Below are 16977 nucleotides of genomic sequence, written 5' to 3' on the forward strand. Positions count from 1 at the left end.
AGTGAATGCATTTGGGGGATAATAGACACAGTGAAGTCCCAAAGGAATTCATCTACACACTAAAAGTTTATAAAATAAATTGACCTAACATTAACCTCAGTTCTTCCACTGATCTTAGCCAGTCTAAAGTGGCTCTAACCTGAGCAGACTATACTGCCATTCTTGGAGCTGAGAGTTCCTCTGTGTGCTGCCATGCCTGGCTGGAAGAACCTTATTTAAAAGCAAGTGGCTTGCCTCAGGTCTGATGAAATAAAGTCAAGGGCATGAGGTTTCTAATTCATAGTTCAAGCATTGCCACACTTCTTTAAGTGTTGTAGGCATGCTGTCCTGAGTTTGTGCTGAACACATCACCAACTTCTTTTCCATTGCCCCCCTGTGTTGCTAATGTTCTTGTCATCATCACACTGGAGAACCCTGGAGCAGCCCAGACCCTGCCTCCTCTCCCACCCCCTATGTTTAATCTGATGCCAAGTTTCTGATTTGCATAAGCTGTACCTTTGCATCCCTCTGGCATCCATCCTCTTGGTTCTCTTTCTGCGATCCCAGCCCTAATGTACCACGTGTCCAGGATGGTACTGTCACCCTTTAACCCAGGGGGCCGCAAACTATAGCCTGCAGGCCCAATCCTGCCTGTTTCTGTACAGCTCTTAAGCTAAGAATGGTTTTTATTTTATTTTATTTTATTTTTAGAGACGGAGTCTCTCTCTGTCGCCCAGGCTGGAGTGCAGTGGCGTGATCTCGCCTCACTGCAACCTCCGCCTCCTGGGTTCAAGTGATTCTCTTGCCTCAGCCTCCCAAGTAGCCAGGTGCATGCTACCACGCCCGGCTAATTTTTATATTTTCAGTAGAGATGGGGTTTCGTCATGCTGGCCAGGCTGGTCTCGAACTCCTGACCTCAGGTGATCCACCCGCCTCGGCCTCCCAAAGTGCTGGGATTACAGGCATGAGCATCGCACCCAGATGATTTTTACGTTTTTAAATGGTTGGAAAAATTCAAAGAAGAATCATCTTTTGTAACACGTGAAAATTATATGAAATTCAAATTTCAATGTCTCTAAATAAATTTATTGGGACTCAGCCATGTTCATTCATTGCACATTGTCTATGGCTGCGTTCATGCTGCAATGGCAGAGTTGAGTAGCTGCAACAGAGACCGTATGGCCTGAAAAGCCTAAAATATTTACTATCTGTCTGTTGACAGAAAAAGCTTGCTGGCCCCTGCCCTACCTAGTCCAGCCACCGCTGACCCTTCTCTGTCTCATCTTTCATTGATTTTTAATCTTTTCTCTGGTCATCCCCTCTTTCAAATCCTTCAAGACTCACCTATTGCCCAAAACTCTCAAGTTCCTTCATGATCTGCCCCCAAGCTAATCATCTCCATTTATTAGTAGGAACTCCTTGCACTTCCCCAAGTGTGTCTTGTACTTCCCCACTATGGCCGTCAGTATGGTGCTTTCTTCAGGAGGAAGTCTTATGTCTCCTTTACGCCTCATGGCAACAGCTGCCTCCTCCAAGAAAGCTAAGTCTCCTACTGTTGTTACCTCTTAGGAATGCCCTAGCACTCTCCCCATACTGCTTTTATTCCTTGAGGTTCTCTCTGTCACAGTCTGACTGTTTCAGCCTAGGTTGTGCAGTTTCTACTAGGGGTGAGATCTGTGAGGGCTAAGGCACAGATTTGCTGAGTGCAGACTGGGTGTGTCTACCTGAGCAGGTGCTCTCTGGGCTCCGTGGGACACTCTGCTTTCCCAGCTGTGTAATTCCTATGAATTTCCAGGACTTTTGTTCTCCTAAACCTATGTGACATTGTTTTGAAAGTGGGAAACAGAATTCGACATTTGGAAATTGACTTTTAACATTAATGTGAAAAGCCATTATCATTAGTTGAAGGTACATCACTTAATCTAAATCTCTTATCTAAGTATCCATGTCTGTATCTATTGACCCATCATCTATCATCTTCATTTGTCCATCTATCCATCTGTCAGTCTTCATCTCTATCTATTGATCCATACCAGTGCCCACGTCTAAATTCCACAGCTGCAGTTCTAGCACTGTCACTTGATTGGTGATGTCCCATTTTTATGGAGTTACTCACAAATAGTCCTGCAACATCATGTTCCTAATCTCCCTTACTGAGCTGGTTCCCATTTTTCCCATATTCCTGCCTTATGTTGCTGCCAAATTACATACTTCCCTTCTCAGGGAAGAAACAATTCCTATTTTAGTTTGCTAGGGCTGCTGTAACAAAGTGCCACAAACTGGATGGCCTAGAACAACAGAAATATATTTTCTCAGTTCTGGAGGCCCAAAATCCAAGATCAAGGTGTCGGGAGGGCTGTGAGCCCCTTGAAGGCACTAGGGAAGGATCTGCTCCAGGCCCCTCTTCTAGCTTTGGTAGTTTGCTGGCAATTTTGGACATTCGTTGGCTTGTAGACACATTATGCAGATCTCTGCCTTCATGTTCACGTGGTGTGCTGTGTGTGCATATTTATCTGTGTGTCCACATTTTTCCTTTGTATAAGGACATAGTAATATTGGATTAGGGCCCATCCTAGTGACTTCATCTTAACTTGAACATCTGCAAAGATCCTGTTTTCAAATAAGTTGATGATATGAGGTACTGTGGTGATGGTTTTTGAGGGGCACAGTTCAATCCCTAACAATTCCCTATTTGCTATGCTTTGTCTGTTGCTCCTGCCACGTGGAATGGCTCCCCCTCCCCAGCCCATGCATTTCTGCCTGGTGACCATTTTTCTCACCACCTCTTTCCCACCCGCATGTGATCTTATGACCACTCCCTCACTACAATCCCTCAGCTGTGGGTGTATGCCTCTCTCTTACCACTCACCAGTGAAATACCATATTATAATTAGGACCCCATGACTGTAAACTTCCCATGCTTTCTTTTCCTTTTTACTTTCTCGGCTCCTGGAAGATTGATATTTAGGTATTTGCAAAATTATTTTTAGGTAAGCTTACAAAGGTATAGACTCCCATTCTTGGCACTGGGTTTTTAGCTCCTCTCTGCAGTCATTGTTTTTTACTCTTCTTACTCATCTTGATATTCCCTCTCCCTTTATCCAGCTCTGAACATAGTGGTCATGAGCATAGGAGGCTCTCAATGTGTATCAGTTATTTGGAGATTTGGAGGACAGTGCAAGCAGGGATTTGATAGGCATTTGCTAGTATCTGCTACAGTGCCTGGCACTGCAAAATGCCGATGCTTGGGAGCTGTGTAGTATATATCTTCCACTCTTTATCTAGGCCTTTGGGGGAGGTGATGACACCTGCACTGCCCAAACTGAGTATTTTGTGTGTGTCTGTGTGTGTGAGTATGCTTCCATCAAATTAAAAAGGACCCAAAGAAAGGTGAAGAACTATTCCTCTATACTGATCTACAATGGGATACCTTTCTTCTGTCCTCTTTTCCCCTTCGTCACCTTCAGTAACTTCTTCATCATCACAAATCATGGAATTCAGAGCCAAAAAATCCTAACTCAGAGGTTTATATTATTTGATTTTTTAGGGCCATACATTTAGAATGAGCCAGCTATCTGATCCTATTAGCCACATCTTGCTCTTGGATAATCTGCTTAAAATTGATACCACCCTGGAATGTGGACTTTACTGATTGCATTTCCTGCCAGATTCTGACTTTTGTCTTTTGCTCATCATATCCTAAATGGTATGGCCATGACTCCAAGGAAAGTTGAGCACCCTGGGGTAGTAGTTGGGACTTGAAGATGTGGGTTCCAGGAGCCATATGGTCAAGTCAGGGTAGGAGGCATTGATGTTAAGATATTTTTTTTCTTTCCTTACCTCAGAGTTATTTTGAAACTAACATAATCATTTTTAAAGTCCTTAGAAGGAGAAATGCTTTGCAAATGCCAAGATACTGTAGTGCAGCCTGAAGATAATGTGGCATATTGTTATACAGATCACACACACACAAGTCAGATTACATGGTTCTGAAAAAAAAGTCTTCAATTCTCTAAAATCCTTATCTATCACATGGGAAATAGAGAGAGCTGTTGGATTTGTTTCCTGCCCTTGGCATCTACATATAGAGGGAGTTAAGAACATGGGAGCTGAAATGGCAAAACCTGGATTCAAGTCCTGGCTCTGCATCCCATTAACAGGGCAACTTGGCGTGAATTACTGAGCATCTCTGCCCCTTCGTTTCTGCATCCACAAACCAGGAGCCATACCAGTTCTCCCCTCATAGGGATGCTGAGAAGGTCAGATTAGAAAATCCATGCACAGCACTTTGCTCATTGCCTGGCAAAGTGAAAGTGCTTATAGATATTGGTTGTTGGTTTTTTTTTTCAAATAGTCTTAGTAAGAAATGAAAAATAAATACATGAACCATTTCATTGCAGTGTATGTGTCTGAAACAGTTCCAGGTAAGAGGAGAAGAATTATCAAATAGAAATTAACAATTAACTGCCAAGTGGCTTATACAGAGTGGAGTCTGAGCTGGGGGTGAAAGGATTGAATGGCAATTGGATGAGAAAAATAAATTAGAAGATAAGCATTCAGGACAGTGGAATACTGTGGAAGTGAGGACAGAAGCTGAGAGGCATATGGTGTGATCAGAGTTTATCTGAATAAGAGAGTGTGAGTAGGGAAGGAGTAGATGATGAGACCGAATGGTTGGTTGGAGATAGAGTATGTCAATATCAGGATGGCAGCCTAAGCTGTTTGGGCATCACACAGTGGCACTTTCAAGTCACTGGTGGCTTCTGAGCGATTGGTGAATGGAATTTTTATTGATATGATTGGACAATGATACATAAAATGGATTAACTTAAGGACTGAAAGCTGGGAAACATGTTAAGAAGCCCCCAAACAGTGGCCCTAAAATAGGGTTGAGTGATGAGGAAGCATAAGCCAAGATTTGTTCATCATCTAGTGTGTGCCATGTGCCAGATACTGACCTGGGTGCCTTTAAAATTAAAAAAAAATTACAACAGCATCTGGGAGATAGACAATGATATCTTCATTTTACAGAAGGGGAAACTGAGGCTTAGGAAAGTTAAGTAATTTACTTAAAGTTACTATCTTTCAACCTTTCTGCCATGCTTTGCTAAAGTGGGGATCTAAATTAAAGAATGTGTACATGAGATATTCCAAAACAAATCATTGAAATCAGGTGTTTGATATGGGGAATTAGAAAGGCACTGGCAAGAAATGAAGATGACTCCAAGAGTTTGAACGTAGGTAATTATAAGCATGATATAAGTGACTTTAGAGAATTGGCCTGTCAGAAAGGGAAATTGTTTGGGATGGGGATTGTAGAAATGCTGAGTTTGTTGTTATGACGTACAATAATGGGAATGCCAAGAAGCCAGTTGCCATTGTGAGAATAAAATTCAGAAGAAAGTTTGTGCTGGAGATAAAGGGTTAGAAGTCACCACACAGGAGATGGACATTAATGATGGAGGGTACAGGGAGAGGGAGAGAGGAGCAGATGGCTAGAGCAGCATTTCCCACATTTTACTCTGCATAGAAATCGTCTGAGGATTCTGTTAAAATGCAGATCCCAATCCAGTAGGTTTTGGGTGGAGCCTGAGATGCTGCATTTCTGACAAACTCCTGGTGATACTGTTGCTGTCAGTCTGAGATCCAAACCTTATGTAGCCAGGGGTGAAAAGACTGATGCTTGAGAAACTAGCACAGGGAGCAGTGAAGGAAGAGAAGCCAACAGAAAGAAAGGGAGCAGAAAGGTAGGAAAATGATAAGGATGGCACAGTACTCTAGGTGTCATGGGGGGTGTGGGATGGTCAAGGTGCCACATTCTGTGGAATGATCAAGGTAAAATGATCAAAGAGTGGAGAAAATCTAGTCATGAGGTAACCATTGGTGACCTTTAAGAGGTTAGTTTTGTAAAAGGATTAGAACTTGGATTATCGGAATGTAAGCATGAATGATCTGCAAAACAGTGGAGGTTAGAGTTGGAATTAAGTTATGCAAATTGTTGGTATCCAAAGGAACTAAGAAAATGGGATGAAAACAAATGGTATGGTAAAGTGGGGGACATTGCTCCATCATTTACTAGGTAAGAGACTAAGAGTGTGGGCATACATTGGTTTGGTATGTGTGCACATACCCAAAGATAGAGGTAACCATATATAGATTTCTGTACAAAAGGGAATATAACAGCAAAGGCAGAAGATGTTGAAGAGACAGGAAATAATTGAAGAAGGAAGTTGGAGATAATATTGAAGGTATCAGTTAAAGGGTTAGTTTTGGAAACAAAATACATTTTTCTCCAATATAGAAAGAAAGGCAAATAATTGGGCTCTGGTCAGTATGGTACAATAAGTTCATGCTTTAGTTTCCCCCTCTGCTCCAAATATGTAGCAATGACAAAAATTATAAAAAGACATAGCTGGGCATCAAAACAAGATAAATAATCTGTCTACAATAAATGGTACAGAAATAAAAAGTGATGTGCAGAGTTACATTCATTGTTACGCTGGGTCCCAAGTCTAGAATCAAAAAGTCAGGGCAGGGATTTAGCTCTGGAGGGTATCTGCAGAATGGTATGTGCTCCACTTTGTCAGAGGATCAGAGCTAGACTCACTGCTTCAAGTCTTGGGGTGGAGATAGTGAAGAAAAGAGTCTGAAAAGATAACGTGGCTGACCCCTATCTGGGTTCCTAATAGGAATCTGTGAGCCTGAGGAAGTGGGAGAGAGAGGATAAAGCTGCAGCTTTGAGACCATGAACTGACTTAAGCCGCTCAACTAGCTGAAGACTGTTGTACTCTACCCTCAGTATTACCCTTATAGGAGGACTCCAAGTCATTATTATAGGATTTGGTTTATAATTGAAGTCCCAAGAGGCTAGATGGAGGTAACAACAACAGCAGCAACAAAATGGACAATATGAGTGAGAAGAAAAGGAAAAGGGAAAAAACAAAGAAAACCAGAAAAAATTCTTCTCACTCAAAATGAATTACAATAAAAAATCATGAAACAAGCCCAGGCATGATGGCTCACACTTGTAATCCCAGTACTTTGGGAGGCTGAGGTGGACGCATCACTTGAGGTCAGGAGTTATAGACCAGTCTGGCCAACATGGTGAAACCACATCTCTACTAAAAATACAAAAATTAGCCAGGTGTGTTAGTGTGCACCTGTAATCCCAGCTACTTAAATGGCTGAGGCATGAGAATCTCTTTTTTTTTTCGTGTCAGCACTAGATCTATACGATTTATTTTCTTGGACTTTTTTTTTTACACTTTAAGTTCTAGGTACATGTGCACAATGTGCAGGTTTGTTACATATGTATCCATGTGCCATGTTGGTGTGCTGCACCGATTAACTCATCATTTACATTAGGTATATCTCCTAATGCTATTCCTCCCCCTCTCCCCACCCCACAACAGGCCCCAGTGTGTGATGTTTCCCTTCCTGTGTCCAAGTGTTCTCATTGTTCAATTCCCACCTATGAGTGAGAACATGCAGTGTTTGGTTTTTTGTCCTTGCGATAGTTTGCTGAGAATGGTGGTTTCCAGCTTCATCCATGTCCCTACAAAGGACACGAACTCATCATTTTTTATGGCTGCATAGCATTCCATGGTGTATATGTGCCACATTTTCTTAATCCAGTCTATCATTGATGGACATTTGGGTTGGTTCCAAGTCTTCACTATTGTGAATAGTGCCACAATAAACATACATGTGCATGTGTCTTTATAGCGGCATGATTTATAATCCTTTGGGTATATACCCAGTAATGGGGTGGCTGGATCAAATAGTATTTCTAGTTCCAGATCCTTGAGGAATTGCCACACTGTCTTCCACAATGGTTGAACTAGTTTACAGACCCAACAACAGTGTAAAAGTGTTCCTATTTCTCCACTGTTGGACCCAGGAGGCGAAGGTTGCAGTGAGCCAAGATTGCACCACTGCACTCCAACCTGGGTGACAGAGCCAGACCCTCTCTCAAAAAATAAAAATAAAAAAATTTATGAAACATGAAAAACATATAATGATAAGCATGTTTGTTATTGTGTATGACTTTTATTCAATAATATTCTTGTAATGCTAGCCACTGCAATAAGACAAAAGAAATAAAAGAATTGGAAAGACAGATTATCCTTATTGTGAAGACTCTGATCACCCTACATAGAACATCAAAAGATATTTATAAAGTAACCATTAAAACTAATTAAGGAGTCCAGCAAATTTGCTAATATAAGATCAATAAACAAAAATCAATGTCTTCCCTAAACACCATTAGATCATTTAATGGAAAAAAAAAATCACATTTACAGTAGCAAAAATGAAATAAAACCAAGAAATATGAAGTAAAAAAGTATAAACCTAACAAAGGATATGCAAGAGGCTATGGAAAAACACAAAACGTTATGAAGAGTATAAAATAAGAAATGAGTAAATGGAGCATATATTTTATTTATGGATGGGAAGAAACAATGTAATAATAATGTTGATTTTCTCCTAAATATATAAATTGAATACAATTTTTATAAAGCTTCCAACAGAGTTTTTGAAAGCTCTTGCCTGATATGCTTATCCTATAATTGATGTGGAGGAATGAAACACCAAGATAGCCAAGGTGTTTTTTAAAAAGAAGATAAAGATTGAAGAGATATGCCCTAATAGACAAAAATACCTATTTTAAAGTTACAGTAATGAAGACAGGGAAAGCAAATAGGCTAAAGTATAGTAATTGTTTTTAACACTCAGAAAACTTATGTGTGTATGTTTATAGATAGATAGATAGATAGATAGATAGATAGATAGATAGACAGACAGACAGATAGATAAATAGGAGACAGATGTGTGGATATGCGTGCTTTTTTTTGTGCATGTCATTGCAAGTCAGTATGAAAGAGAGAAACTAGGCCAGGTGTGGCTGGGCATGGTGGCTCATGGCTGTAATCCCAGCACTTTGGGAGGCCGAGGCAGGCAGATCACGAGGTCAAGAGATCGAGACCATCATGGCCAACATGGTGAAACTCTGTCTTTACTAAAAATACAAAAATTAGCCAAGCTTGCTGGCACATACCTGTAGTCCCAGCCACTCTGAAGGCTGGGAGAGGAGAATCACTTGTACCTGGGAGCGCCATTGCATTCCAGCCTGGTGACAGAGTGAGACTCCATCTCAAAAACAAAAAAATACAAAAACAAAAAAACAAGAGGGAGAAACTATTAAACCCCATAAGGAAAAATAAAGTGATGTTTTTACCTCACACCAGTCAAAAAGTAAATTATAAATTCTGGATGAAAATTTAAAGTATAACTTTTTATTTTAAATCAGCTTTTTATTTTAAAATAGCTTTAGACATACAGAAAAGTTATAACAGTTGTACAGAGCATTCCCTTATATCTCTCATCCAGTTTCTCCCATTGTATTCATTCTATAACACCATGATACATTTGTCACAAGTAAGAAACGAGTGTAGGTACGTTATTCTTAATTAAGTTCAATACTATACTCTGATTTCATCAGTTTCCCCCAAATGTCCTTTCTCCATTCCTGGACCACATCCAGAACACCACTTTACGTTTAGTTATCATGTTTTCTTAGCCTTCTATGATCTCTGACAGTTTCTTAGACTTTCCTTGCCCTTGATTACCTTGATGGTCAGGTTTCATGTAGAATATCTCTCAATTTTGGCTGTCAGTTGGGATATTGGGAAGGAAGACCACAGAGGTGAAAGGCCATTCTCATCACTTTATATAAAGAGTGCATGCTTATCACATGACTTAACACTGATGATGTTAACCCTTATTACCTGGCTGAGATGGTGTTTGTCAGTTTTCTCCACTGCAAAACTGCATTCTCCCTCTTTCCGTATACTTTGGAAGTAAGCCAATAACAGTGTACACTCAAGGGGTGGGGGGAAGTGAAGCTCTACCTCCTTGAATGAGGAGTCTCTGCATAAATTATTCATAATTCTTCTGTAAGGGAGATTTATTAAACGTAGTACTTTTATTTTTTATTTATTATTATTTTTTTTTTGACACAGATTCTCACCCAGGCTGGAGTGCAGTGTCGCGATCTCGGCTCACTGCAACCTCCGCCTCCCGGGTTCAAGAGATTCTCCTGCTTCAGCCTCCCAAGTAGCTGGGACTACAGGCGCATGCCACTACGCCCAGCTAATTTTCATATTTTTAGTAGAGACAAGGTTTCACCATGTTGGCCAGGATGGTCTTGATCTCTTGATCTTGTGATCCACCCACCTCGGCCTCCCAAAGTGCTGGGATTACGATCCTGAGCCACCACGCCCAGCCCTAAACGTAGTACTTTTAAAGGAAAAGGTAATATCCTGACATTGAGGAGGAAAATACCTCTTAACATACAGATTTAAGTAACATAAAGGGAAAGGTGAATACATTTGAATACATTAATTTAAAAAATCTATGAGTACTGTATACAAAGTTAAAAGACAAACAGTAGCTTGAGATGACATCATTTCAATGCATATATATGTAACAAAGAATTTGCATACAGAATAAATAACAGACTCCCACAAATAAAGAGTAACAACTACACACACACTCACACACATACACACACATATCTATCTATATATATCTATGTATCTATATCTAGATATAGATATATCTAGATATAGATACATAGATATAGAGAGAAAGACACACACAAGAAAATGAGGAAAGGATACAAATAGGCAGTTCACAGTTCCTTAATTGGGGAAACCCTTGTTGAGATGATGTACAACCTCAGTAGTAATTAGGGAAATGAATCTTAAAACTACAAGGAGATAACGTCTACCACCCATCAGTTTGTTAGAAAAAATATCTGACATGGGAAGATGGGGAAGGAAGTTCATCCATTTAGTGATTATAGAAATATGAGTTGGCATTACTTTGGGTAAACATTTAGCAATAGAATTATGTTAAGGATTCAATTACACTAAATTTAGGGATATCCTCCAAAGATGTGCTTCTCAAATGTTTTTGTGCATAGAAATCACCTGAGGAGCTTATTAAACCACAGATGTTGATTCAGCGGGGTCTGAGCATCTTCATTTTTACCCAACTCCCAGCTGATGCTGATGCTGCTCGTCCACTTGCCTGCACTTTAAGTAAAAAAGCTCTATAGTAGAGGTCAGCAAACTATCACTCATTGGCCAAGGGCCAAATCGGGCTCTTGCCTATTTTTACAAATGAAATTTTACTGGAACACGCTCATTTGTTTATGTGTTGTCTATGGCTGCCTTCAGACTATGCTGGCAGAGTTTAGTGGTAGCAGCAGAGACTGCATGGTTTGCAAAGCCTAAAATATTTTCTATCTGGTCCTTTATAGGATAAGTTTGCCAACTACTGCTCTGGAGAAATTCTCCCACATGTGCATACAGATATGTGTATAATAATATTGATTGCAACTTTTTTTGGAATAATGAAAAGATAGAAAAAAGTGTCAGTTGGCAGAATAGGCAAATAATTTGTAGCATATTCACATAATGGACTTCGTTAGCTAAAATTAATGAATGGGAGCTATATGTATCAACATGGATAAATCTAGGAAATATCCATTTTTTAAAAGGTAAACTTACACAGAACAAAACTATAATTTGGTTATGGATATATGCATATGCAGCAAAATTATTTGAAGATTCCTGAGAAGGATAATCAGCTATTTCAGAGCAGTGGTTACTTCTGGTGATGGGGAAGAGGAGAAACAGGGTTATATGTGGACTCACATGGGTTCTCAGCCATTGCAGTAATATTATTTGTTTAGAAACTTGAGAAGAAGATATCAAAATATTATAAATCGTTAATGCTGGAGGTAGGCACAGAGTTTCTACACTTTTTTGATATTTTAGATATTTCAAACATTTGAAAAGAGTCAAAAGACTCAGGAAAAAATATACTGAATACAAAGACAGATATTTTGAAGTGCAAGGGAGGCAATGAAGATAGATTATTAATACCTGAGATTCTCTCTACTCTCAGTTAAGCAAGAAAAGAAGATGCTCAGCTATTACAAATTGTTCCTTATATAGTGAATTCTGAGAATGGTAAAGAACTTTTTTTTCCATATGACTAATACTGCTCCATGGCTTATGAAGTATTATGATTCTAAGAGGTCACTTCACCCATGTTATGGAGTGGAAGGATTTTCACTTTCTCTGGGGACTAACATTTCACTCCTTTAAGCCAAGATCAGCTTATCATTGGAATAGTCTTAGTGATGCCAAGTGGCGGATGGCTCCGCAGCACACCTCCCCACTTTTTTTGAGTTAGAGTCTTGAAATACTCATCAGGGACAAGCTGTGAGAGCCTTCAAGATCCCTTCAGGAACAAGCCTTTTGCTTTTGTCTGAGAATCTCAGTGGTCCATGCCCCTTTATCTCAGCCAGGCATGGATGTCCTCCCCCTGTGACTTCTTGTGGGCATGATGCCATGAGCTAAATTGTAGTTGGGGTACATTCAGCCTCAGCCCCCTCCCTCTGAGCATCTGCACACAGCTGGAACCAGACTTGGCAACTGTAGCAAGCAGGCCAGGACAATCTCATCACTCATTTTCCCAGCAGCATTGAGGTGACTTTATAGGAAGAGGCGGCCCATACTGAAGTTGGGGGTCTCAGTTCAATACTCTTAGCTACACAGTATACAACAGGGACATTTTGGTTCCAAGTACCTTTCAATATTGTATAGAACCCTTTGAAATGTGTTTGTTATTATAGGGATGTAGGAACACTTTGGGTCCAATTATTCCCCCATGAAATGTACAGCTATATTAAAAAGTCCTGCTTGTTGGCATTCAACAAACTTTTGTCGTGTGCCTTATACATATCAGGCAATGCGGAAGACACAGCCAGTGGATGACATGAGTGCCACCTTCTCTCCCAGCAGTAGCTTTTTCCAGCATTATGCTTCAGCATTGTGTCTTGTTGGGAACCTGATTTCTGAACACACTTGCTTCCCTTACTCATACAGTTCAGTTTCTGAGCTGTCTCCCCCTTCTGAGATAGGTTTGTCCCTCTGCTGTAGGTTTCCAGCCACTTCTTTATCATTGTTAACCATGACCAGAGGGAGCATAAGTTTGGTATTTTAGGGGCATTCAACAAGGCTTGCAGAGATGGAATTTCCTGGTCTTAATGCACAGCCTATAACCTAGTACAATAAACATAATGTTTATTGTAAAGTTTAAATCTCAAATGCAAAGACAAGCCATGCAGGTACTGTAAATAAGTGCAGGGGTGGAGGATAATGGGAATTGGTGGGGAATATGGCAAGCTGGAGAACACACACTCACACACCTCATGTAAACTGAGTGGCTACCGCAGTGGTTATCACTGTGCAGAAATTCTGGCCCAGGATTGCCAGAACTCTTGGATTTTCAAGGGAAGCTAGAAATGGGGATATTTTAAATATGAGATCCTCCAAGTTTTAAATGCTGGCAACTAAGCAACAGATTTTTAAAAATACCATTTGTGTTAAAAAAATAAAATAAAAGGCACATCCTAAGGCCATATATGGCCTGTGGGTTAGGTTTGCAATCTCAGAATAATAGAAGAAATAATCTGAAAGTTTAAAGCAGCATAGTCTGTGGCCAGCAAGCCTAGGCACTTGGGGCTCACTCAACTGAGCCAGTGCCGCCATCCTTTTATTGAATCCGATGGCACGAGAAGAAAGAGCTTAGACTCAAAAAAGTGATAACTGCAACCAAGGAAAAGATACAGAACAAATCAATCATAACCGTAGCCCAGGCACCATTAGAATGCCTTGATGATCACCTTCCCACGACCTTAGAAGGGCCACCATACAGGCAGGAAAAGAAGAAAGAGACATGTGTCTATGAGGAATCCTTTCTTCACCAAGACGCACTCATTTCTGTCCATGCTTGTTTACACAGTGGCCTGGGGTGGATGCTCAGGAAAGAGTTCCACTGGGTACCATGCTTGGCTTACCAAGGGTATTCTCAGATATTCCACAACCCTTGGTTAGGGTATGACTATATTTTAATTATCCATCTCTCCATACTCTTTACTACCTCACGTTCATGTGGTCATTTTTCATCCTCTCTAGGCCGAACTCCCTGAAACATCATCAAAATGAAGGAGTCCGTGACCAGACAGAGTTTGGGGTTCCTTATCTGGAAGGTCCCAGTGCATGTGAAGTGTCATTGTGAGGGTGGGGGTGAAGCCACCAGGGATAGAATTAAACCAGGGTTGGCCAGAGGAGGGAATGACAGGGTATGGTGCTGCTTACCTTCCTAAGGAAGCTGTTAATGAGGTAAGAAAGCCCTGCCCTCTGTTTAGAACTTGTTGAAGTGGCCAGAGTGAGATCCCTGCTTCCCCCAGAGAATGTCCTTACCGTCACTACCTTGACCTCCATTTCACCCCCTTCCTGGATATTGGTTTTCCACAAATGGGATTCATATTGCAAAGTGGTCAGTTGCAAGGACTTTGGAGGTATGAAGAGCTGGATTCAAATTTAGACTTTGCCACAAAGTGAACTTGGGGCTGTTTCTCCATATTATAAAGGCAGTTTTCTCCCTTGTAAAGTGGAGTTAATACTATCCACCTTTTGGGGATGTTGAGGTATAAAGAACTAACTGTAGGCGATGTCTGTCACTGGCACTCCCTTATATGGATCTATGGATTCCAGGGCAATCAGCAATATGTCTGATGGTAGGACTGGCATAGTTGGTTATTGCTCGGAGCTTCCTTCTCCATTCCATGCCTACCTGCAATGGGGTTGAAAAACATCCCACCTCTTCTTGCCTCTTGGGGGAAAGGTGGGAAGGTTGTGGAAAGTGTGGCACCCTGACTGGGGTGGGATGCCCTTCCCACTGCATTGCCTTCTGGCTCCCTGTTAGTCTACCACCCAGGGCCCCAGCACCAGCACTCCTGTGTATTTCAGCCCATGCTAAGGTACAAAATGCTTTTTTCCACAGCCAGTGCTGTGTCAGCGCTAAGGGTTACTGTGACGTAGCAACTTGAAGATGATGAATGAATACATTTGAAGAGGGAATGTTTGAAAATAATTCTATAGAACTCCATTTGGTATTGGGACTATTGTCTAAACCATAACCTAAACTGCTTTATGCAGTTAGGTAATAGTCTCATCTCAGATAACAAAAGGAAGAAGCAGAGACAGAAGGAGAAGGAGAGGTCTGTGAGAATCCACAGTCAGGTGGAAAGAGTGTAGGCAGAAGATGCAGGGAATACCTTCTCCCTGGAAGGTGCTGGGCTGGTAGCTCCAGAATCCCAAGGCCAGAGCACAAGGGTGAAACCCCAGCAAGGGAGAGAGAATTAGAATCTGCAAGAATCTCAGAAAAACAGGTCTGAAGGTCTTTTTATGGGGCAAAACCATGGGAACCAACCTTTCCTTGCTGCAGTCAATATGAAGGACTCGACTTTAGAGATTTAACCAGATCTTGACTCAGTAGGATTGGCTTCAAAACCTCTCATCCAATCGTATGGGTGTTCAGTGCCCCTTCTCCCATAAGCTCCATTTACAATGTCCCTCCCTTTCCCAAAAAGATCCCAGAGCCTCTGGCTTGCTTCTCAGGGAAAGTATTCTTAGAAGATCCCTGAAGACCCAGCTCTGTTCTGAATTACAGAGAGCCTACAGGTACCTTTGTGCTGAATGTTTTGGGGAAAGCTGTTGACAGACAGAGGAAAAGGTTAGATGTAGCGAGGTCTGTGGGCCCCTGGTGGGAAAGGCCTTCTTTAGAAATGCCTTTGATTTGCCCCTCTTCAGCCTTGTCTTCACCCATTTACCCCTTTACCAGTGTCCACTGTGGTTCTGGGCTCCCCTGCCCTTCCCACAGTAAATGCCTTTTCCTTTCTGCTCAGGGGTTGTTCTGAGACAGAGGGGGAGGAATGGAGGATTTTGGAGCAGTGCCTCTTATGCTATCAGGCTTCAGCTTTTAGAATCTTGGAAAGACTCCACCTGGGAAAGAGTTCCAGAGAAAACAAACTTCAGATCCCGGCTCATATGGGAAAGGGCTCATGTTCACGAAGGCAGCTTTGGGGACCTTGGCAGAGACTTAGGCGGGCTTGGCCCTGGTCTTTAATGGATCCGACACGGATCTTTCCAGGGCCCACGAATGCTGCATGGTCTCCAAAGGAGATTTCACCCTCAGAAGCTACAATGATATCTCTTTATAGAAGTTGTAGTCTTCAGGTCTTCGGTGAGCCAACAGCTTTTGTTTTTCCAGTCGTTTATGTCCTAACAATGGCAAAGAAGATTTTAAGGAATGAAACACTACCACCTCCTCTCATCTCCTCATCATCCCCGCCTTGTCACATTGCTTTCCTCTTGAAAATTAGCTGAATTTATTGATGAGATATTAGGAGCCAGAAAGAGGGTCTTGGGTCCAGGATTATCTCCCAAGTCAGAAGAAACATCCGTCCAGGCCCAGGAATAACACTCTGAATGGCAATGATGGACACAATTTTGAGACATTCTGGTCCAAGAAGGAAAATGGGGGGCAAATATGTTAGGAAAAGTGCAGGACAGAGTTCATGGTGATGGTGAATCTTTCTTCTCTGACTCTAACTTGTGCCATTTCTATAATGCCAGGGTGAGATTCTTAGGATCTAGATTTTATGTGTAAAGTAAACCAGCTGCCCCTACAGGCACAGCAGAGTGGGTACAGGAGCTGAGAACACCTGGATTTCTGTTTCTGGCATTGTGCACTTAAGAAAAATACTTTCCCATGTTTTTTGCACTTGGGGTTTAATACTGACCATTAATTCCCCCATGTCTGCCTCTTCTGCCAGGGGTCTTTTCAAACATAGACAATCATGGGATATTAAACTTGAAGGACAATAGAGATCATCTAGTCCCATCAACTCACTATATATATGAGGAACCTGAGGTCCAGAGTGGGGAAGTGTCTTACCCAAGGTCACATGGTGAGTTACCTCCTTTGACGTCTTTGTATGCAGTAAAGACCCCTCCCCTAACCAATTTTGGTTCTTAAGACCTTAAGACTCATCAAGCCTCCATATATTTCGTG

General features: G+C 41.4%; 1 protein-coding gene across 9 annotated transcripts in view; it reads left to right on the forward strand.

Annotated features, from left to right (window-relative positions):
* The window catches only part of NTRK3 (neurotrophic receptor tyrosine kinase 3), a 386596-nt gene that overhangs the window by 259522 nt on the left and 110097 nt on the right, over positions 1-16977 (forward strand). For 2 of the 9 annotated variants that reach the window (XM_032175493.2, XM_032175494.2), the window contains one exon: positions 16739-16873. The exons of the other annotated variants lie outside the window; for them this stretch is intronic. In XM_032175493.2, the coding sequence (XP_032031384.1) occupies positions 16739-16873 (135 nt within the window). The remainder of the gene's footprint in view (positions 1-16738; positions 16874-16977) is intronic. 9 annotated transcript variants of the gene reach the window in all.

Source organism: Hylobates moloch, unplaced genomic scaffold, assembly GCF_009828535.3.
Source record: "Hylobates moloch isolate HMO894 unplaced genomic scaffold, HMol_V3 SCAFFOLD_14, whole genome shotgun sequence".
NCBI lineage: Eukaryota > Metazoa > Chordata > Mammalia > Primates > Hylobatidae > Hylobates > Hylobates moloch.